The sequence below is a fragment of the Eptesicus fuscus genome, chromosome 9 (assembly GCF_027574615.1).
Source record: "Eptesicus fuscus isolate TK198812 chromosome 9, DD_ASM_mEF_20220401, whole genome shotgun sequence".
NCBI lineage: Eukaryota > Metazoa > Chordata > Mammalia > Chiroptera > Vespertilionidae > Eptesicus > Eptesicus fuscus.
In genome coordinates, this window is record NC_072481.1 from 27,737,101 (window position 1) to 27,761,766 (window position 24,666).

General features: G+C 45.1%; 1 protein-coding gene across 2 annotated transcripts in view; it reads right to left on the minus strand.

Annotated features, from left to right (window-relative positions):
• Positions 1 to 23,990, minus strand: part of RNF220 (ring finger protein 220) — a 227,805-nt gene extending 203,815 nt beyond the window's left edge. For both annotated transcript variants that reach the window (XM_008151217.3, XM_028160154.2), the window contains exon 1: positions 23,356 to 23,990. In XM_008151217.3, the coding sequence (XP_008149439.1) occupies positions 23,356 to 23,980 (625 nt within the window). In that variant the 5' untranslated portion in view covers positions 23,981 to 23,990. The remainder of the gene's footprint in view (positions 1 to 23,355) is intronic.
• Between the last annotated feature and the right edge of the window lie 676 nt (positions 23,991 to 24,666).

Below are 24,666 nucleotides of genomic sequence, written 5' to 3' on the forward strand. Positions count from 1 at the left end.
TCATATTAACAGCTACTGAGCATTTACAGGGTTGTAAGTTATGCAGGGAGGGAAAAGATAAGAAAAAACAAAGGGAAATAAAACAAGTTCCATCAGCAGTGACAATTATTTATTTAGAAGCTGCTGGTTGGAACAGTTGTTTTAAAAATGTATTTTAATTGCTAATTATGGTTCCTTCAGGAGAGTGGCCTCAGTCAGAATTGCTCCACCTTAAAGTAATCATTAATATTTCAGCTGCTCAGGTCAGAAACTGTTTCACAGACAGCTGTGTCCACACAGTCGACTTCAGCTTTAGCTGCTCTCGGTAACAGAAATTCTACTGCACTGGTTGGTTTGCTACACCAAAATCAAAGTGTGCTAGTCCGTTTACCATAAGGTAACAGAGGTTTACGTTCTTCTTTCTCTAAAGATTGGGGCTGGTTCAATAAGCAAAATTCTGCTCTAAGCCACCAAGACAACTGACGATTTTTCAAAGGAATGACCTATCTTTTCTAAGTTAATTTGCACCTTTTATTGGGGAACATAAGTGTTGCCTCAGGCAAGATAGAGAATACAGAAGAGTTTGTTTTCAGTTTCTAATTCCCTGGGTACTCCTGTGTGAACCTTATAACAAATAAGGTCAGCCTCCAGGCCCAGGAGGGAAGTGGGTAAACAGGCACAAGGGCACTCTGCGTCCCCGTGTGTGCGTATGTTTTGGCATGGCTGTGTCTCCCGTGTTTCCAACTTCACATGCTTCTTAAGGAGAATCTAATCCTCACAGGAGAATTTAATCTGTTCATTTGCACGCATCTCATCAGCACCCTGCTTTGTTGAGGACTGTTTGATGTCCCATGGAAAAGACTTGGAAGTTTTTAAAAGCCTTTTTGATGTGAACCAGAAAATCACGTTTTGTCAAGAGTGCACTCAACTTGAACCTCAAAAGGTTCAGGACTCAGAAACCACACAGTTCAAGTGGGATTTAAACTGGGCAAAATCACTTCCTTGTCTTCCCCCTGCAAGTCCCTCCCTGGGCCTTTGTGCTAACAGTTTCTGCACACTGTTGGGCCTTTCCCCCTCTTTCTTTTTATTCGTGCACTTTCACTCTCTCACACACATATCTTGGCAAGAAAACCTTAAGAAAAATGTATCACCCCCCAAGAAGTAGCTATCTTCCACACCAAGCATAAAAGCTGTCTCTAGCTCCACCCTCACGGATTCAGAATGGTCAATGCTGGGTCACAGAGGGCTGGGCGGCTCTAGGTGAGGGTCAAATGATCTACAGAGCCAAGCAGCAATGATTGCATCCTTAATCGAGGCATTTAACTAGGTACAAGACTAGCACTCCCTATGCTCCAGGGAGCTTTTGCAGAGAAAACTAAAAACTTGCTTCAAGGAGTAGCTACTCTGTGTGTGAAGGAAGCACACACCTCAGGTCTTCACTGTCCAAACTGGAAATGAAGGAACGTGAGACCTGACTCGCCCTAAAGTCAGGGGGAAGAACTGAGCTGAGAGAGAATACTCTAGCCCTAACTTTCTCGTTCCAAAACTCTCTTCTATTTTTTCCTCTTTAGATTAAAAAATCCAGTTACTCAAAGGTCAACAAAAGTTTAGATTCAGGAGATAGAATCTCAAGTGTGAAAAAGTCCAAAGTGTTCCTGATAGCCCAGGAACACCGGGTCCCCTGCTCCCCGTGGCTGTCACCACCTCAAAGCTTCACTGACCACTATCTCATGTTCTGCTAACCAAAACAGTCTCCATTTATTGAGCAGCTACTGTGGAGCAGGCACCATGCTACAAATACATTCTCTCATTTAATTTGTCCAATAAAACAAAAAGGCGAGTCAGCTCATTCCCATTTTGCAGACAAGGAAACCGGGGTTCAAAGAGCTTAAATTACATGCCTCAAAGCAGCACAGTTACTAGGTGCGAGAACTTCAACGGAAGCCCAATCTGTTGAACTCCAAAGTCAGTGTTCTTGGCTTACCATCATGTTGTTCAGCACCTGCTCTGCTGCAGTTTTCAAATTTTGTGTGCGGGGTTGTTTTTTTAGGCATTTAGTGTTTTATACACTTATTTATTTCGTATTTATTGAGTACCCACTATGGGAAAGGCATTATAGATATTTCAAAAAGTCTAAGACACTATTCCTTCCCCTTCTCTCACTCTGGCCCCTGCAGTGGCCTTTTTTACAACAGTCTTCTTTTACTAACACTTACCCTACTGCAACCTGTTATTCACATAGCAGCCTGAGTAATCTTTTTAAATGGTAAATCACAACATGGTACAGATTCCTGTTTAAAACATCCTATGGCTTCCTGAATGCTGCACCTAGAATAATATCCAAACTCTCTGTGACTGTCTGGCCCCTTCCAGTGTACCCATTGCCACATTCCCTAAGTCCATTCCATCTCAGCCCTCAGACCTTCTCTCTGCAGCTCCAATGCACCAAGACGCCCTTCTCTCAAGCCCTTGTGTGGTTATCACCTGCTCATCACTCATAATTCAATTCAAACATCACCTTCAGGGCGCAGTGGGCATATCCGACAGAGTGGATCAATTTTTATGACAAATAAATAATCATGTTATAAATTAGTCATAATAATTATTTTCTTGATTAATTCTTTAGCTTTAACACAAGCAATTAATTTTAAAAGTATGTTTTGCTTTGAAAGATATTCTAATTTAACAAACTACTAGATGAATTAAAATTGTACATACCAAACAAAAATGTCAGACCCCGCAGTTCAGTTTGTTTCAGTGTTTCAAAATTTAAACATAAATAAGAGCTCCAGGGGTCACAAAGAATGGCTGAATTGAAATAACTCAATTTATGTTTCTTTACCTTTACAATCATTGTGCATTCTGAATCTACCATTTACATGCAGAAATGTGCAGTTTTACAGGAGTTGGAGACAGCAACTATGCCCTAAGTGAGCTCAACTGCTTCTGAACTATTTGGCACTTATTCTTGAAGCAAACGGAGTCTGCAGATGTCAGGGCCCACAGTATAACTGGAAGTTCTCCCGATTCTTCTTTATAGAATACCATGTTTGTTAAAGAATAAAAAAATGTGCTAATTTGAAACTTACATATGTATTATTAAAACTCAAAAGTAACCACAGCAATTTTTTAGAACTTAGACCAACAAAAGATATATTTGGGGAGAAATATTTTATAACTGACATTGTTTAAAATTACCAGCACATGATGGTATTAAAAAGCAGACCCACTTTTAGTTGTTTTAAAATTCCTCTACAGGCTAACATAGCTCCCCACTCCCCTCACCAAGGCATACTTCATTCTCTATCACAGTAAAAAGAACTGTAAGTGCCCTAGCTGGTTTGGCTCAGTGGATAGAGCACCAGCCTACAGACTGAAAGATCGCAGGTTCGATTCCGGTCAAGGGCACATGCCCAGGTTGCAGGCTGGTTCCCCGGTGGGGGGCATGCAGGAGGCAGCCCATCGATGATTCTCTCTCATCATTGATGTTTCTATCTCTCACTCCCTCTCCCTTCCTCTCTGAAATCAATAAAAAATAAAATAAAATAAAGCTTAAGACCTCTAATATATATATTTAAAAAAGAATTGTAAGTTCTGCAATATGGGGAAACACAGGATGTGATGGGAACAAAAACAGGGTGCAAGAGTAAGAGCAGAACAATAGGAGTATAAGATCCCAGAAGTCACAGGAGGGAAATTCCATACTAGAGAGGACCCTCCTCTGAATTGGGTGCAGGGCCAACTGAAAGCAGGGCCCAGAGACCTCCCTCTACTATATGGGGAGGTAAAACCAAGTCTGCCTTTCTCTGGCTGGCATATAAATGCATGCAAGGATTAAATAACTAACACTTGGTCTTAACCATTTATTACTACCAGAGGCAGATAGACAAATGGGCACAAACCATATTGAGCCAATGGTGTTCTCCAGACCCTAATCTTGCAAAGATCTCAACAAATGGCCACCAAGAGCTCTGACAGTGCACGAGGAGGGAAGAGACCCGACTTAGGAGATGACCAGGGATGGCGTGTCTGGCCTGTTCCTACTTGGCTGTAGTGCTAACTTGAAGAAAAATATCTCACAGGAACGGCTACAAACTGAGCTGGTAAAATGGGATTCTACTGACCCCTCACATCTGCTCTCCGCACCCCATCTTGCTCTCTTGAAGAAAACAGCAAGTGTTTAACCACCTTTAAGTCTTTTTTCATTTTTAAACTCCTGTCACTATATAGCTCTCAGACCAGGGCCAGTCTGTACTTCTTAGAGGGTAAATCTGAAGTAACCATCAGTTAACCTTTTTACAAACTAATTCAGAAAAGAAAATTAATTTTGTAATCAACAAAAATCAGACATTTTTCCAGCAACTGTGATTATACATCTTATCTGACCTGACCATTTAGAAGAAATGGAACCACTTAGTAATATGGCCCTAACTCATTTTTAAAACCTATTGCTTAGTATTCTATTATATATGTGTCATAATTTACTTTTCCAATGATCTATCAATGCACACTGTGTTGCTTCTGTGTGTTTTTTTAAATTATGATACAAACAATACTATCAAGTACATACATCTTTATGTCCTTGACCAAATATATATATAGGGTAAGTTCCTATAGCTGCATCCTATCAAAGGATATTTGAATTTAAAATTTTCATGGATATTGCCAAATTGCCCTCCAAAGAGAGTATACCACTTTACACTCCTACCAACTATGTGTCCAGGGCCCCGTTTCCCCACACCTTTGTCAACAATGAATATGTTATCAAACAAATTATTCATAATTCCTTAAAATGCTTCAAATTTTCTGTCATCTTCCTGCCTCCATCTTTGTTTTCTTTCCTTCATTTTTGTTGTTTTGTTAATCCTCACCTGAGAATATTTTTTCCATTGAATTTTTTAACAGAGTGGAAAGGAGGGAGGGAGGGAAGGCAAGCGAAAGAGAGAGAAACATGGATGTGAGAGAGACACATTGATTGGTTGCATCCCGCATGTGTCCCAACTGGGGTCGGGGATGGAATTTGCAACCCAGGTATATGCCCTTGACCATGAATCAAACCCTCAACCCTTAGATATGAGGGCCCATGCTCTAACCACTTAGCACACCAGGCAGGGTTCCTTCTTTTAAAAATCCTCACCCAAAGATATGTTTTATTGAGAGAGAGATCTGTTGCCTCCCATAAAAACCAGACTGGGGATTGAACCTACAACTTAGATATATGAATTGAATCCGCAACTTTTTGGTGGACAGGACGACGCTCCAACCACCTGAGCCACCCAACAAGGGCTCTTTTCTTCCTAAGCTTTCTAGTCCCTTTTGGTTTTCTTCCTGCCTCCTCTGTGAAGACTGTCCTATACTTTTTTCCTACATTATACTCCTGATTCCTTTCCCTCACTTCTTCAACCACCTCATCTTTCCTCCTCGCAAATCTCCCTTACAGTTTCTCTGCGGCTCAACATGATTCAAAAACAATACTCTTCCCCTGTTCTCCCAACCTCTGGCCCTCCCGAGCCAAGAAGGAATGTTAATAGGGAAACCTGAAAATCTTTAATCTGGGTCAAAATATCAGAAAAAAATCAATTCAGCTTGGTGTAACTGAGGGGGGGGGGGGAATGAGGAAAAATCTGCATTACTGAGATCTGTTTTATTTCCTGTGTTAGAACTGAATTAGTTATTTTATATTTTACATTCCACACCTGGATTTCTTACCTTTGAATCAAGGAGGGGTGGAAGAAAAAAAAAAAAAGAAAAATCCAAAAATGGCTGATTGAAAAGCAGCAAGGAATGGGGAGGAAGAGTAGAGGTGAGGGGGAAAATCACAGTTTAGGAAAAAGCCAACTTCTTAAGTCCTCTAAGGAAAGTTCTTTACTTTAGCTCCATCACCACTCCCTTCATTCCAGAGCTCTAAAAACAGAATCATAGGGCAGGAATGGGTTGGAGGGTGGGGCAGAGTGGCAGAGGGAGTGAAAGTATCCTATTCCTCTTCATGCAACGCCCCCACCCCTGCCCCCAACTTCTTATCCAGCAAAGCTCTATCCACCACCAAGAATCAGCTTAATAGAATAAACCACTTAGGGCCGAGGCTCAGAGAAAGTCAAAGACCCCACAATCTCCTTGCCTATTAAGCTTCTTAGAAGTTAGAATGCTGCTAAAGAAAGTGATATTATGGCCAAGCTACTTAGAAAAAACACAAGGATGCTAAATTGGAAAGAGGGAGGCCAGTTTGGGGGTTTATGAGCATCTATCTTTAACTAAAGATGATTCAGCAGGGGGTGGATACTGGAGTGGGAGCAAAAGTAGCCAGCTGTGAGAACAGCTGCTCTAGTAGGTCTTCAAGTTGAGATGGAAAAGAAGGGTATTTGTAGAATGTACAAGAATCTGGATAGGAAAAAGTAAATTTTTCCCCCTTAGGATAAAGGGAAAACACACTCTTTATGTAAGTAACTAGAGGCCCGGTGCATGAAATTCGTACACTGGGGACTGGGGGGGTGTCCCTCAGCCCAGCCTGCACCCTCTCCAATCTGGAACCCCTCAGGGGATGTCTGACTGCCGGTTTAGGCCCGATCCCACAGGGCCTCTCACAATCTGGGACTGCTGGCTCCCAACCGCTTGCCTGCCTGCCTGCCTGATCACCCCCTAACCACTCCCCTGCCAGCCTGATTGACGCCTAACTGCTCCCCTGCTGGCCCGATTGCCCCCAACTGCCCTCCCCTGCCGGTCTGGTTGTCCCTAACTGCCCTCCCCTGCTGGCCTGGTCACCCCCAACTGCCCTCCCCTGCTGGCCTGGTCACCCCTAACTGCCCTCCCCTGCAGGCCCAGTTGCCCCCAACTGCCCTCCCCTGCCAGCCATCTTGTGGCAGCCATCTTTGTAGGATTAGAAAACATGCAAAATAAAGCAACCTGCAATAGTTCCTCCCTACTCAAATGTCCCAATGATTCTAAACATTCTGCTACTTCCTTATCCTCGCCCTAATAAAGTTGGCAAAGTAAATGGCCCACAGGCTTGCTATCTCAGTAGCTGGCAAGGCCAAGGCAAAGAACAGGACAAAGCAAGCCCTTCATGTTAAAATGAAGTCCTGATGGCTCACTGTCCTTAACCTGTTAAGAGGTCAGTGTAGAATTCTGGTTATTTCCACCCTATTTCTTTTAGGGTAGTTAAAAAGGGGGATCATCAGGTGAGCTCTAGTCATTTTTTGCTCTAGCCCCCATTTAACTGAAGCCAAGAACAGACAACATTGTAGGTACCATGTTCTTAACATCAATTGGTAAAAAAAATTTTTTTTTTGGGGGGGGGGGGTAAGGGGCTATAGGAAGACCTGTCACACACTGCACAAACCCCATCAGAGACCAGGGCTCCCTAGAGCTGTTGTCCCAGTAATGTAATCCAGAGTAGAGGCAGGGGGTCAGATCCTGGTTCAGGAGACTTCAAATCTGTGCCTAAGCCCTAATATTAGTGATGACTGCTAACATTTATTAAAGGCTCACTTTGTGCCAGGCACTGTTCTTAGGACTTCACTTGTATTTCATATTAACTCATTTAATCCTTATAACCCTAAGAGATTGGTACTAGTGCTAGTCCCAGCTGATCCTGAGGAAACTGAGGTGTGTCTCACAGACTTAGCTCTTCTTGAACTGCTACATCGTAAAGTGCTGACTCTCTCAGACAGGCACGGTACCACATGGAGCATTAGGAGATAGCAGATGCTAAACCATCTTCCCCCTCCCATCAAGGGCTGTGTTTGACAAACGTGCTGAGATCATAACTAGTAAGTTGTAGGCAATCCATTAGGAACTGGGAATAGAGATGAATAAGATACAGTCCCACCTCAAGGCACTCAGTGTAGGTGAGGAAGGCTTGTGAGTGGGCCCAAACAGGTGATGCCTAAGGGCTGCTGCACTACAAGAGGCTCTCACAATTTCTTCAAGGATGGACACAACCTACACACATATGTGAAGTGCTGAGAACAGTGCCTGGTACACAATGAGCAGATACAAGTATTAGTCTTATTACCTTGAGAATCTGCCCCATAGGCCTCCCTCTCCTGGGGTTTTCCTCCTTCCCCTTGACTCTGCAGCCAGATTGCCTGGGTCTGAATCACATCTCTGCTATTTCTTGCTTTCGTGGCAATGGGCACATTGCTTAAACATTCAGTGCCTCGGTTTCCTCATCTGTAAAACGGAGATAATAACGATACCTATCTCATAGGGACTTCATGAGGATTAAATAAATAATTACCTGTAAAGCACTGAGAATAGTGCCTGACACATAGAAAGTGTTCGGAAGGTGTTAGGGGTTCTTATTAGAAGTAGTGCTATGTTCCTGCCTTTGCCTGCAGTCATTTCACTTGCAATAAAAAGACTGAATTTAAATGCATCTGGTATGGTTAGTTTAAGGATAGGAAGTCTCTGGGACTAAATAGGAGGAGAACAGTTCCCCTGGGAAGTTGGAGGAATAACCCTGGAACTTGTTAATTAAGATCTTGTTAATGAATCTGCTTGTTAATGGTCTATTAAATAATCACACAGTGAAGTTTACCGCACAAGCAAAGCCTTCTTCAAACGCTCGCTCTTTCCAGTCCTCCTGGCTCAGCTCTGACTTCTAAAGCTCTCTCCTGAGGGCAAGCCCTTCCAAATCGTTCCAAATCTGACCCGGCCCTCTTCATCTTGTCATACTGGCCTGTGAGCATGGCTACTGTCGCAGCCTAAGAAAGGTCTGGGGCAGAAAGCCCTCTTCATCTGGATTCTGCCTATCTTTCTTTAGGCTGAGGCATTACACCTCTGAGCCAAAACATTTCCGTACACCAAGTAGGAATAGATTCACTGGCCCTGGAAACGAAAAAATAAAGGTGCCCTGAACCTTGCTGAGAAGAAAGGCAGAGGCTAAATTACTTTCAGTGGTAACCTGGTCCTATAACATTTCAGCTGCGAAGCCACAGATCTGCATAGGAAGTGGCCTGCCAATCTACATTCACAAAAGAAGTCTACAAAAAACTTTCGTCCCAGACCACGGAGGAGAGTAACCCTACAGCTAGTGTCAGGGAATGCAGACTCTTCTGGAGCCCACTTCAAGGATGAAACAGCATGTAAGAGGGCTCCCTCTAGGTTGAATACTCAGGTATTTCATAAACTACTTTAGTCTCCTAAGACCATTCTACTGTTTAGACAGAAGTTCTTGGAAGGAACAGAAGTTTTTGTGGTGTGTGTGTGTGTGTGTGCAGAGGGGTGGGGGCATTTATATGGTCACTTTTACATGACAAAACACATCTGTGTTACCTTTTCTGAGTCAACGGCCCTGTAAGTAGAGCAAGGCTTATTCGCCAGCTCCCATTTTAGACATGAGTTGCTGGGACTCAGAGGAACAAAGCAACTTACCCAAAGTTACATAGCTAGTACATGACACGCCAGAGCTCCTGACTCTGTGCTCTTGTCCTATCACTGAACTGTTCTCAATGCCTCTATTTCTAGTCATCACTTCCCACTTGTAAAGATGCCAGGAGGTGCCCAGCCCTGGGTGGTCCTTCAGACTATGTGGAAGTGGGAGAGCCAGCGTAGCTCAGCCAAGGAAACAGTGGTTTGGGTTCACTATTCCCACCAGTATTTTTGAGCTAGGTGCTACATGAGGAGAAACACTAGATTATCGTATGTACAAGGAAACAGACATGGGCCCATGGAGGAGGGACAATTCAGCAATTCATGCAAGACAACGTCATGAGTGTTTAAAAGGGGGAAAGTGTGTTGGGAAAAGGACACCAGCCCCAAGTCCACTACCAAGATTGACGAGAACATCCACTAGCGTACAGGTGTCTGAAGCCACCTGAACTTAGCACCAGGTTCACTTCTACCCTCTGGCAGCTGCCCCCAGAAGGGTTAAAGTTTCAATTAGATTGACAATCTGCAGGTGTTGGTGAGTAACTCTGCCACTGAGAGATTCCTCTAATCCTCCAACCCTTATTTCTTTACAAATGAGCATTTTAGCATAAGAAGAAAGCTTAAGGGCTGGGGAAGAGGAGAGAATAAGCTGGCAAAAACCCTCTCCCAGCCCCTTCTGGGCAGTATAACAGCAGTGAGAAGACAAGCTGGCTGGAGCCCCAAGGAGCACCAAAGCATGACTGGCCTCCCTCACATCTGGCTAAGCACTGTGAACCCCTCCCTGGGCTGTCTCATAATTACAATACTGCACCAAGAAAGGGGCTGTCTGAGCATATACAACCAGCTGATCAGCAATCAGGGAGGAAATGGAAGGAACCCGAGGAGGAGCAGAGGCAAAGGGGGGAACTAGAGGCAGCTGGACAGATCCAACTGCGGAAGGGGGGCTGGAGAAGAAGGGCACTGTCATGAGCAGACCGTGTCTTTATTCGATCATTCCTGGGCTCCTCGGTGGAATCCCAGACTTTTCCTCTCAGATTGTCTAGTCGTAACTCCCCTTCCTCCAAGGCCATACTCCTCTCTGGAAGTTTGTCTTTGAAACTCTCACCCCACCCAAGGTGAGTAATTCATAAACTTTAAGGAGCATAAGAATCCCCTGCTTACTAAACCTACAGTTTCCCAGGCCACTTTCCCTGAGATCTGGTGTGGGCCCTGAGAATCTGAATTATAAATAGCATTCTCCACCCTAACCCTCCTCCACCACTACCACAAGTGATCCGGAAGCAGATGGTCCTTAGATCACATTCTAAGAATCCCAGCCTTGGGGGATTACTCCTTCTTCTGAAATCCTAGAGCCCTGATTGTCTGTTGTTTTTTTAAATATATTATCATTTCTTTTTCATATATATATATATATCTTAACTACTCACCTTAACCATAAGGCCCTCAAGAGGAGGAAGTCTCATCTCCTACACCTCTGATGCCCCTGCAACAGCACTGAGCACGGCTCTCTACACACAGGAGCTCAGGAAATGCTGTGGATGTAGAGAGATGACGACGATAAAGAGGCCAGGGGGAGGAAAACCACAAGAGGAATGGCAGAGTACGGAGGCAGTGGCTGGAAGGAACTGTTTTCAGTATGCCTACGTCTCCCGGCCTGGAACAACAGTGTGTGTCTCTTTTTTTCCTTCTTCAATCGTCTTGGCACTGCATGCCTACCCTCCCTCATGAAAGCCAAGCCTGAGCAATGCACCTCCCATCGGAAACTTTGCCAAGAAATCGTGCCAAGAATCCCTGGTGCTATGTGGCCTAGTTTAACGGCTAAGGGAGGACTCGAGGTCCTGAGACCTATCAGGTCTCTGTGCGAGGCAAAGTATGGAGCTGAGATGAGGGCCCTTGATCTACCTCACTAAACATCCACAGGGTAATGACTTTCCTTCAGGCCAACAAACATTCCCTGTGTGTCTTCTCCACACCAAGCATGGTTCTGGGTGCTCGTAAGATACCCTATGTCGTCAGAAAGTATTTCATAGTGATTTAACTTTAGAAAGTTACCTTATTTTTTAAAAAATTTATCTTTATTGTTGAAAGTATTACAGAGGTCCCCTTTTTCCTCCATTGACCCCCCCTCCCCCAGTTATGCATATATGCATATAAGTTCTTTGGTTAATCTCTTCTCATCCTCCTTCCCCCCCTTCCCTCTAAGATTCGTCAGTCTGTTCTATGAAAGAATATATGCACCCCTATGTTCATAGCAGTGCTATTTACAATAGCTATGATCTGGAAATAGCCCAAGTGCCCATCAGTAGCTGAGTGGATAAAAGTGCTGTGGTACATTTATATCATGGAATACTGTAAAAAAGAAGGATCTTGTGCTCTTTAAGACAGCATGGAGGGACGTGGAGAGTATGATGCTAAGTGAAGTAAGCCTGTCAGAGAAAGACAAGTATCACATAATCTCACTCATAGGTGGAATCTAATGAACAAAATAGATCCAGACATAGAAGCATGGAATAGAAAGTTACTTTACAGGGCCCTCGGCGGTCCTGGATCTGTCTCTTGCTTCAACAGTGTTTGGATGGAAGAGACCCAGGGACGCTCCTTCTTTCAGCCTCCAACCACCCTCCACCGTCTTTTCCAGTCACTACCTTCGGAACCACCTCTGCGATCAGCCAACACAGTTTTTTTTCTACCTTAACTCCCTATTGCCCAACAACCACGAGCTCCCAAATTCATCAGAACAGTTCCACCCAGGTGGAGGCTGCGGTCAACCGCCTGGCCAACCTGCATCCGCGGGCCTCCCACACCTACCTGTCCCTGGGCTTCTGTTTTGATTGCGACGATGTGGCTCTGGAGGGCATGGGCCACTTCTTCAGGGAGTTGGTGGAGAAGCAGCGAGAGGGCTCCGAGTATCTCTTAAAGATGCAAAACCAGCGCGGTGGCAGCATTCTCTTCCAGGACATGCTGAAGCCTTCCCAAGATGAATGGGGCAAAAGTCAGGATGCCATGGAAGCCGCCCTGGCCTTGGGAGAACTTGAACCAGGCCCGTTTGGAGCTACACGTCCTGGATTCTACCCGCACAGACCCTCAGCTCTGTGGCTTCCTGGAGAACCACTTCCAGGGAGAGGAGGTGAAACTCATCAAGAAGATGGGCAACACCTGACTAACCTCCGCAGGCTGGCCCCAGGCTGAGATGGGTAAGTATCTCTTCCAAAGGCTCACCCTCAAGCATGACTAGGAGTCTTTGGAGCTCAGAAGCCTTTGAGGGGCCCCTCCGCATTCCCCTGGTGTCTGGCTTTTGCCTGAGCCTCCCCCCAAAACTACTAGCCATTCTTTTAACCACCTGAAGCCCTCTCCCATGCATTGAATTAAATGGAAACAATAAAGCTTTTTGCAGCAAAAAGAAAGTTACTTTAAAAGTAAAAACCTATATGATACTGGGCCTCTAAACACATAAGCATCAAATGGACTTTCTCAAGAATGCCTGAATATAGGATGAAGTACTATAGAGATGTGAGGTCAGGCCTCAGGTCTTGGTGGAGAGAAATTCTATTCTTTATCATGTGAGCAATTCTTGGAAGCTCTGCAGTTCTTTCTTCCATTCTTAGATGCCATACTTTGTCCAGAAAAGCAAACGGCCACACCTAGCCCTCTTTGAGTAAGCAACTCCTTCTTGATTTTCAGATATCAACTCAGAGCTATCCCTGACTCCTAGACAAGACTAGGTGCTCCTGCTCTTAACCCCAGGGCATTTTATACTTCCCCTATTATAGCACTTTCACAATATCCTGCAGTTGCTTACTAAATATTAAACTCCAGTAAGGCAGGGGACTATAATCTGTCTTGCTTATCATCATATCCCCAGCACCTAACATGATGTCTAAAACAATGCAGGTAGTCAGTAAATACTGGATAAATGGCTAAATGTATTAATGACTGCATCATACTCTCTACCAAGAGAGTATGGAAACTTAATCATGCCTCATGTACTCTGCCACAATTTTATCCACAATGCCACCAATAAACACCTAAGATATGCCTTCTGCAATACCAGTATTATATAGAGGTAGAACTGAGGCTCACAGGACCACCCCAATACAGACTTCAGGGGGCACTTCCTATGATCAAAGATGGACGCAATGCTCCAAAGTCAATATAATGCCAATAAGAGCCCGAGAGTTATACCAGCCATAAGGCACAATGCCAGCTCTGTCACAGACTTGCTGGTAAGATCTCTTACAAGTCACTCAGCTTCTCATCGACGCATGAAGAGGCATTAGGTGCTTCAGCAGCAGGTACTCTCCTTCAATAAAGAACAAATGACAAAAAGCTACAGACATCATGATGGGAGGTTGGGAGAAGTGGACAGCATTTGCAGTGAGATATCTCTGTGGTTAGGAAAGGGTTAAGCCCACCCGTCTGTCTGGGATCTCCTACCATAAATCAGCCTTGACTGCTGCTCAGTCTGAATGAAGCCCCACCAGGTTGGCCTGTCAGGAAGGAAGCCCATGCGTCCAGACTTTTGTTGTTCTAAGGATTTTTTAAAAAAAATTTTACTGCTCAGGAAGGAAGCCGAAGCCTAGGCCCTAACTGCAATCCTGCTGATTACTTACCCTAGCATGTGCTGCTGCCTTACCTCTATCTTTTAGACCCAACTCTTTCCTTTTCTAGAATTCTTTCATAACTATGATTTTGGCATTTGGGCCTACATCCCAGACTTTCCCCTCTTCTTTAAAAATTAAACATGAAAATAGCATTTCCCTTCCTACCTCCCATACACCTTTGTGTCTACATGTGGCAAGGACTGGGGATAGGGAGAGAGGAAAAACGGGTGCTCTGTGATCTAGAGACACTTTGTCCCCAGCACCGACCTGAACCTCTTCTTTTACAGGAAGGCATAAAGGAACTGATAGGGATTGAGGTATCGAACAACTGGCTTCCAATGGCTATTTCAGCTACACAAACATGTGAACAGAAGACTTTTCAAACATGAGCTACTATATTTAAATAACAGACTCAAATCTAAGGTCCTCGGGCAGAGGGGCAGTCTTTCTCACTCCTATCCTCTCCCACTGACATGCAGAGTCATTTTTTAGTGTTCCTAAGCCCCATAGGGCTCTCTCTCTACAAAGAGAAAAAACACTGAGTTTATTTGTGCGCTCAGGGTAATGGACAGCCCTCTTTTACTCCTAAGAGAATGCACACAGACACTATGGAAGAGGCCCATCCCCGCCCTCCCTTCCCCTGCTAATCCCTCCCCACCCCCCCACCCCAGCTCAGTCCTGCTGCTGTATTTCTCTCCTGACCTACAAGGCCCCTTCCAGCCCCATCCTAAGCCTCCCCCAAGCAGAGACAATCCATCATGCTGTGGGACTGTGACACACACAGATGGGGGAAGGTTCACAGATTTCTCTCACATAGGCAAGAGGGTAAAAGTGCCTGTATAACTTAAAATCTAAGGACATACTTGAAACTCTGGGACTTTGAATTCTAACACTAGTCAAATACCATTATAGCAAATCTGATTACATGTCGTCCAAATCTCTATCACACACAAATTCTAATGGTCCATTTATTTCAAATAATATCTGATAATACAAAATTCATAATAAGGAAATATGATGAGATTCAGATTTTCTAACCTAAGTCACTGCCTAGATATCTAACTTTAGTCACTGCCTAGACATCTAACCTTAGTCAAGTCCTTCTAAATAAATAAATCCCTATAAGTCCTTCCTTCTAAATAAAATGAAGAGAGAAGCAGGTCAGAGGGACACCAGGGCTAATCCTGGTGGATGGATAACAATGAAGGGAGGAAAAGCAGCTGGTTATCACAGAAAAGGGTTCTGAGCCTTTCTCCCTCCCTCTTTGCCATAAGGCACACGTGCGAAAGGATCCTACATACATGCTAGTTGTTAATGACCCTGTGTTGGGCCATATTAGTGCTTTTAACAATGAAGATTATACCACCAGACTGTCTTTGAAATAATAATAGTCATTATGTATTAGTATGTGTGAGTAACTGCTCTAAGCATTATCTGTGTAATCTCATTCAGTCCTTCACAACAACCCTTTAAGGTTGTATAATTCCCACTTTACAGGTGAGAATACTGAGGCCCAGAGAGGTTAGGTAATCTGCCCAGGGTCACAGAGAAAGTAAGCTAAAGGGTCAGGATTTTATTCCAGAGGCTGAACTCATAATTATGTTATATTGCCTCCCCACCTTTGATCTGAAACACCTTCAAGTTGTGGCTCAAAGGGGGCAAATACAGCGTTTATTCTTTTAACAGGTATTTAGTATGCTAGATCACTCTTGACTTGGTTTAAGTCAAACCCCCAAAAGGAAGGTCAAATGAGAGCAGTATAGGATTAGCTGGCACCTAAACGGGAATCATACACCTGAAGATAAAGCAAAGGTCTCTCCAGGGCTGGCCCTTTCCCCCTCCCTACGTCTTCCTGACTGTCCGCTGTTCTAAGATAGATGCAAAGCCATACATCTCAGCCTGCAAATGAATTTCAGTGGAAAAAGACCTCGTCTGGTGAGTCACACTCAGGCTTACTGGGCTTGATTTCTCATGAGACTGTACCAAAAGGTTCCTTCTCCACACACACAGCTCTAGACTTCCCTAAAGCTTGTGTCTGCTAAACAGAATGGACTCACCTAAAAACCTAACTTCCATTTCCTCCAGGTCGTCTTCAATGAGAACACATTCTACTGAGAACATGGACGGTTAAATGTCTGAATTGCCAAATGGTTATATGTGTCTACAAAGCCCTCATATCACTTGTATATTTCTAGCTTCAACCAGGATGTAGGTATGAACTCCCTCCCCCGCTCCTCCCCCCCCCCCCCCCCCACCTAAAATACACACCAAAAGCAGATCCGTATTTGTGGACTCCAAGAAAGGGAATGTAATTGCTGTGGGAAAACATTTGGGAAGGGAAAATACTCCAACTTTAGGTTTCTAGAGTGTTAGGAAAGAAAAGCAAGTTTTAGATTATTTTTAAAGTTATGATTGTTTTAGTAGCCAACATAATTAACAAAATAAGTCTATATTTGAGACAGAAAATTTCACTTATGTCTTAAAAATCTCTCTACCGACCTTTGTTATTATCAACCTCAAGGCATAAATTCTTCCTTTCTTTCCATAAACCTCTATACCTTTGGGAGAGCAGTCTTATAGATACTATGCAGTACAATGCTGAAGAGTGACAAATTGATAAAAACTTAAAGTAAAAATTAGATTATAGTCATCACCACCAATTTATTCAATACTAAACTCTTACTGAAACCTTCAATGTGATTGGCACAAACGCAAAAAAAAATTGTAATACTAAAACTAAAATGTGATTAAGATAATAGAAATATCTGATCTACTGGGTAAGGCTGGGAGGGAATAAATTATTGCTGTTTACTTAGCATCTACCAGGTTTACTGATTCATACCACAGCCTATCATTCCTCCAGGCCTAACCCCATAGTCTCAATTCAGGATCTTTCCCTCAAAAAGGCATAAGAGAGAAAGTAAGTGAAAGTTCTTTTGTAGAAAATTCTCCCCCTTGCCTCAAAAATAGAGATATTCACAAATTCCCACCCTGTAGCATACACTTTGAACCACTCTATTCAACTACAAATGTCACAATGTAAATGGTATTAAAAATTTTTTCAAGGCAGTTTAGCTGATATATAGCAATAAGTTATTCTTAAGTCTGTAGTTCATCTCTCTTTAAGAGGGTAAAATAGCACAGAGAAATGCTGTTAAACTGTTGGAAGAGCATATTAATATCCAAAAATTATTATTATTTTGGTGTTAAAATCATGTGGATTTTACCAAAAAAAGTATCATCACTCTAAATCCCACACATTTGTAAAACGTACATTCCAACAGATGTGGTTAATAATAGTTAAAATATAAAAATAAGAAAAAAAATTATAAAAATATAACTATTAAATGTATTGTCACTCCAAATCCTGAGTATTTACAAAGAATGCATTTCAAAGTATGCTAATATTTATTAACCAGGTGGGAGTAGCTAATAAGGGTTAAAAGTAAGAAAAACCAATATAAAATATAATTCTATTTTTCAGTTTCCTTTTCCTTGCCTAATGAGGAAAGGGGGTGGGGAGGGAGAGCAACTTTTGTTATTTGGATACAATGTGTGTTTTTTGTTTTCAAACAAAAAAAGGCCACCAAATAATCAACCTGGGGCCGCTGGCCGGAAGACAGCCCCGGAAAACTTCCCGTGGGAAGAGTTCCAGAGATTGCCCAGACTTGAACGAGCCCCGCTGTGCTGGCTGCGAGCCTCTGACGGCCACAGGCGACCGCGACTCGCCTCGCCCCGAACACCAGCCATCCTCCCGACTCACGAAGCCCCGGACTTGGGGAACGTGCCCGGAACGCTTTACAGACGTGAACTGCAAGACGGGAAAGCACTTCCAATCTGCGGCGCCGAGGGAACAGCTTGCTCCAGATGCGCGGGTGCACGTCCATCCTCCCGCAGCAGCGCGCCCCGGGCCCTCCCCAATTCCTCCTCCCACTCCTGCACCCCCACGCCTCGCCCCCACGTCCCCTCCCTGCACAGTGGTCACCCCCTCGCCTCCTCACTACACCACCCGCCCACCTGCACCTCCCGCCGGAGCCTCATCACCCCGACATCCGCGTGGGCGTGCCCCCTCCAGGGTCGCCCTCCTCCTGTCCCCACTGTCTTTGTGGCTCAGAGTACAGGAAACCAACCGGGAGCTCGGTTCGGAGTGCGACCAGGGGGCGAGGGACGTGGAGGGCGGGGCGGGACTGGGGTGGGGGACAAGGCCCGCCCTCGGGCCGGGACCGCGGGCGGCGGCGGCGGCGGCGCGGGGCCCGCCTGGGGCAGCGCCGGGACTTCTCCCGCAGCCTCCAAGTCCGGCCGCGGGACAGCGAAGTCCCCATGTCTGGAACCACTTGAAAGCCATCTCAGTGGCGGAGGCTGGGGGGTCCTTTTCCAGTGAGCCAAGGGGGCCCACTCAGTGGTCCTCACTCCCCTGGCCCGGCGTCGCGTCTCTCCGCGCCCCCTCCCCCAAACGATCAATTACCAGCCACCCTGTGGCCGGGAGCGCGAGGGGCTGGCCGGCGGCCGCCCGCGAGGAAAAGGCAGCCCGGATCACTTCTGCATGACAATTGACGGGAGGGCGGGCGCAGGCGAGGAGGGAGGACGGCTGCGGTGTCCGTTTTCTCACCATGGTGATTAGGCATTCTGGCCGTGCGAGGAGGCAGCCGCCGACCAGAGCGGCGCGGCGTGCAGCGAGGACCGGGAGAGCGAGAGCCGGAGCGGGAGCGAGCCCAGCCGCGGGCGGGCAAGCAGCGCGCCGAGCCAAGCCAGGCCAGCTGCTCTGCAGCCATCAGGGACCGCTCCCGTCCAGCCCGGCCCCACTTTAGCTGTGCAAACATTTCTTTATCCCAACAAGACAATTAAACCCAGCAGCATGAAAAGGAGTCTCCACGACTGTGTTGGGAGTGAACAACCAACCACACACATCACAGGAGTTCTTAAAGGGACTCCGGGAGAACCCGGGGAGCAGCTGAGCGACAATCAGGCGAGGTCTGCGCAGTCAGCGGAGGGGAAACCATCTGACCCATCTCGCTCTGGTGATTTGCTGACCCTTTCACAGTGGTCATCTGCTCCAGCTACCATCCAGGAGTTCAGCCTGGTGACCTGAGAACTGCCCCCCAACATTCTTTCCAGCAAGAACAATTCTCCTAAAAGCCCAAATTAGGGTCCCTGTCCAACCCCGTCCCAGACCCTTGGGAAGTATCCCCCCTAACAACACCCCTATGATGTAGCTGACCCTCCTCAGTCTGGGCTGCTTGGGGCCTATGTACCCTCAGGTATTTGGGTCTTAGAACACAGGGTCTTAAATGCCACATGCCTTTATAAGGCACATTTCAAAGTACAAAATACCATTTTCTACTCAGGGCTTTTAGTATCTGAGAACAAAAGTAGAACATTCTGCAGTTGCTGTGAGCTACCAGTTTCCTACCTACCTGTGAATCTGCCTAACCGTAGGAAAGGCCAAGGTAAGAGGGTCACATGCGGTCAGTGCCCATCCCTGAGGTGAGCCAGAAGGCAGGGCCAGTCATCGCTCCACACGGACAGTTCTGGTCCCTCTCAGCCCTCAAATAAGCATGCACACAAGCCAAGTCCAATAGGGGCTGAGTGGGTAGACTCAGGCGGGCCAAAGACTGTGTCACTCAGACAGAAATCTAGGCACAGGGGTGGTCCAAAGGAAATAAGGAAATGAACATGGTAAGAGCCAGAGTACTAAGGGGGTAATAAATATACAGATTCTAGCACAAGGCAGCAGACAATACGTATCTTCCCTTTGTTGTAAAGTTTCCTTAATGAGGAAATGTTTATTTTAAAAGCCCTGGGAAACATATCTGTAGACACTTCATATGTAAGACACACGTGGACTATTTGTAATTGGTCCATAAATTTTAGCATCATTTCCCTGGACTAGGAGCCCTGGGAGACTGGTTCAGGGAGTGACAATAAACAGGAGTTACCTCAGTCCCCTTCCTGGGGAATTATGCATCCTCCACGAACCGGCTTCTCACAAAATACTTCTCCCTTTTTCCAGGGCAAATAAGTCAGTCCTGTAGAGTAGAGGCTTCTTTTTTTCCCATAGAGCCCAACACCTACCTTGGGAATCACCTGTGATGCCAGGTAGATGAACAGGCAAGCAAACAGGAATCATGTACTAGGAGACACAATACCTTACCCAAATAGCTACATTTTTTTTCCTACAAAAAAAAAAATGGATATTTAATCACAAAAGAAATCCTGCCTACCAGCACTCAGATTGAAGGAAAGAACATGTGTACATTATACCATGTCTGCAGGCCCCTCTCTCAAATGCTCTCACACGTGGACATATCTGCATATGGATATAGTGTGTGAGCAGAGGGCGGCTGCAACAGTAAAAACTGTCAGTGTTTCCATTGTAAAACTGATTTTTCATTGACCTAAAACTCAGTCATAAAACTTCTCTATGTAAGGGACACACACACCCAGTACCACCACCACCACCACCCCTGCTAAATGCTTATTTAGGAGTTTTACTTGTATTTAATAAAACATTTTTTACACTTTATGAAAAAAATTGTTTATATGAAGGGAACTGAAAAATGAGTCAACCATATCAGAAATTAACTCTAAATTTTAAGAATAAAAACTAAAATATATATGGTTTCTATTTTATTATATTGGCAGTCTGGGCAAAAGGCACTTAACCTATTACTTTACTCTTTTGAACACTTTCTATTCTCTCTCCTCTTGCCTTCCCATCCCCCTCCCTGCCCCATCTGCCCCTCAAGCTCTCCCTTTGGAAGCAGTCTTGTATACTGTCACTCGATTATCTGAGAAATATTACTTATTTCAAAACGGTTCTGTAGGGAGGACCTGAAAGGCATCTAGTGGGAATAATCAGGCCTTCTAACGGCCCTTAAATATGTATTTACATAAAACAGACCATAAATATTCTGACACACATCAACATATGACAAGAGCCAAGAAAGCTGCTATAGACTTTGTCACGGGGCCTCTTCAACCCTTCCCGACAGAAAACTGTTTCTCCTGCCTTCCAAACACTCAAAATCAAAAGCACAGATGCTACGCAGTACCACCCTGTGACGGCGGCCACACTGTCCAAGGAAAGGGAAGAAAGAGGAGCACAGATCCAGGGTTATCACTGGCAGTCCCCTCTTCACTTGGCACCTTTGTTTTTTGCTAAGGATTAGTCCCAAATGCAACTCTAGATACTAATGTGGGTATACAAACATCCCACACTCACACGCACACCCATAGGTTGAATATTTGTGTAGGAGGGAAAAAAAGAACACAAACTACTCTCTAAAAGAAGAATATTTTAAACAAATAGAGGGAGAATGGGCTCCAATTTATGTAACAGTACAATTTGAAATAAAGAAGTTTCCCCACCCTTCTGATCAGAATCTCATTAATTTCAAGGTCAGAATTCCATTTCACTTTGGGAGACAGACTCATTTAATTTTTCTCCACCCAGGCGTATTCCTGTGTGAGGGATCCATCTCCATGGGGGATGGCACCACCACACAATGCAAACCAGGCAAACAGAAGAGTTATGGCTTTGACACTCGGAGGGGAATGGATATCCACATCTATGAGTTCTGACTTGACTAACAAGCTTCCTCCTGGCTCTGGGGGTCTGATACAGATTTGGGCTAAAAAGATAGATGGAGACAAGCTGGATATGTTAGGAGAGAAGAAAGGAATCTCGATCTGCAGATGTTACTTTGTGGCACATTATTTTTGAAGAGGGTTTCATTTTCAACTTGTATTTGCAGAAAAAAAAAAGGGGGCAGAATCTGTCACACCCTAATCCAGGGCAGTTTTAGCCAGAGGTCAGATTACAGCTAGCCTTGAGCACTTGCACATTGACAAATGAAAACTAAACTGAAATAAAATTAAACAGACCAACACAAAGCCAACCTAGGTTCAGCAGGTATATCCAAAAAGCAGGATCATAACACACACATCAGCGGCACAGAAAGGGAAAAGGTGGAAGAGGAACTAAAGCAAAAGTGAGAGAGCACACGGGCAGTTGTGCTGTCACACAGCAGCCTTCTCCCTTTAGTGGGGAGGTCTCGGGCTTACAGAGGCTGACATAAAAGACACACTTGCAACATATTTCAAAACCAAAGAGCGATGGATTTACAAGGCAGGTTGATTTTATGATGACTTTTATTGAAAAGGTACGCTGGGTTTAGGCAGATGCCTTTTAGCGCAGGAAAGTTAACACAGTGCCTAATTCAAGGAGACAGCCTGAGGAAGCAGTGCCGACAGGGGAGAGAGCTGCAATGTCTCTATTACTCTCCTCGGCATCATAAAGAGAAGAGAAAAAAAAAATGGTATTCGTGTTGGTAGTTACAGAGAGGACGGGAGCACAAGAAATAGAGAAGCGGGGAAAGCAAACCTCAGATGTAGTTTTCTAAAGAAAACAAAATGAAGCAAAGCTTAGAACAAAGGGTTGGGTGGGAAAACACCCTCAGTTCATAAATTTTCACCAGACTTGAAGAGAACTGCTCTGTCTACCCACAGCCCAAAAGCTTTAAAACACAATTATTTTCTGATTAGATTCTGTTATATTAGATGAGAAGATTGCAGGGTTCAGCAGTCGTAGTCTACAAGTTCCAAATCAAGGTGTAGTTCCAACTATTAGTGAGTGTAGCCAGAGCCCAAAAAGGCACTTGGAGAACATGAGAAAGCTGTTCCTTAAGCAGAAATTAATAATAATTGTGAACATCAAATATGGAGCAGTCACATGGGTCAACCATGTCTAGTCCTAAAAGTGGGCCCCATAATAAGCATCCAGCAAACCTGTTAAATCCCAAGAGAAGTCAGCTTTCTAGCCTTGCGATTGCAAGGAAAATACAGCTGTTTGAAATGTTTTATGGTGATTGACGACACCTCTGTCCTGCTCTGAAAAATAGCCTGATATGGACAAGGGCTGAGAGTTGTGACAATAAAATCACATGGAGTCCACTGGATGTGATACAATGGAAAAGCTAAAATATAATACTGAGATCAGAGAAACATAATGAGGACAGCAAAGAGAGGAGGGATGGATGAGTTTCTTCAGCGCCCCCCCCCCCCAATTCCCTTGGAACCTACACTTTCCAATGAAATGACATTCACTCCGGTACCTATAAGGCACCCCTCTTCACTCCCGAGTCCCCAGGGAATAAGCTAATCATGCCCTGGAGAGAAAGGTATTGTGGAGGTCAACTTGCCTCTGGCTACCTTCAGGAAAACATTTCCTACAGAACTCTCAATGCTTACTGACAGAGACAAGTAAAGGTTAGTACTCCAAAGCTATGGAATGGGAAGGAACTGGCCCTTCCCACTACTAGGAACAGGAAAAAGGCCACGACCTGTTGAACACTACTGTAAGGCAGGGCTTACTGGGGGTAGGGAAGGCTCACACCAAAGTACTTACATCTGTCATTCCGGTCCTCTGGGCTAGACGAGGCTTCTCGATCCGAAATGAGGCCGGAGACAGCAAAAATCTTCTTCCCAGTGTCATCAACCTTAAGTGAACCGGGGGAACTAGATGGCAGCTGTGTCCCAAAGTCATATTCCTTGCCATCTGCATCTGAGAAGCGCAAGTGGGGAGACTCTGTGTCATGGCAGTTCTTCAGTCTCTTGGCCGGCGTAAAGGCTGACTGATAACTCTCCCTGTCCTCAGTGGAAGCGAAGGGACGGAAAGCCCCAACACCACTGTGATTCAGCATACTGATTGGAGTGCAATCTAGATTTGGGGGAGCAAACTGGGGGTGCAGATGTAGTAAAGAAGGGGGGAAATCTCGATTGGCAAAAGTGCCCGGCACCCCACCCTGCCGATGGTACATCGAGGCAAAGGTGTAGGAACCGTTGGTGAATGGAATATGCACGTCCTTGTCTACTGAGACAGGTACACCAAAGGGTCGTGGCTGCTGACAAGGGATGGAAGCATCGCGGCTGGCCTCAGCCGTGGACGCCAGGACCATCAGTGCTGGGGATGCCAGCGGGTTGGGGAGGTAGGATGAGTTCTCCATCTTGAAGGCTGCCCGGTGTAAGTCCATTGGAGTTTCTTTCTATGGCCCGCGTCACACAAGAAGCAGTCTTCCCTGGGAGGGAGGCTGAGGGGCACCTTGGATCAGGGCAGGGAATGTTACTGGGGAATCATCCCCTTCCAAGACCTGCAGAAACAGCAAAGAGAAAAAAAGAGGGGGGAGAAAGGTTAGGGGGAGGGAAAAAGAGGAAACCCCAAGTGATTGAAACACCATCCTTCTGGCTTATAGATGCTCGGGCAAGAGACACCGCAGGCTTTAGGAGCCGGTGGGCAGCAGCATCAGACCATTTTCATTCAGGAAAATCAATAGACAACTTACTGTGATGTACGCGTAGCTGACTTTGGTCCCTACACGTTCCGGGTGAAATGCGCCTGAGCCCAGCAAAGGAAAAAAAATCATAAAACCTCCACATACACTATTCCCCGAGCAAATGAGCTTTGGAAGACCAAGTCACCCAGTAGATTAGGTGGGGTCTATATTTTAAAGGGCTTCCACCTGCATACCCCACTCATGGCAGGCCTGGTGTTCAAACAGAGACCAGGATCCACCTCTATGACCCTCCCCGCCCCCCATGTATGAGTCCTCTCTTCATCTCCCCTAACAACGCCCTGATAATGAAAAATCCCTAAATCAAGCACATCCAGACCATGAACATCTGTACATGTTAGGTGGTACAAATTGTACGTGTGGATAAA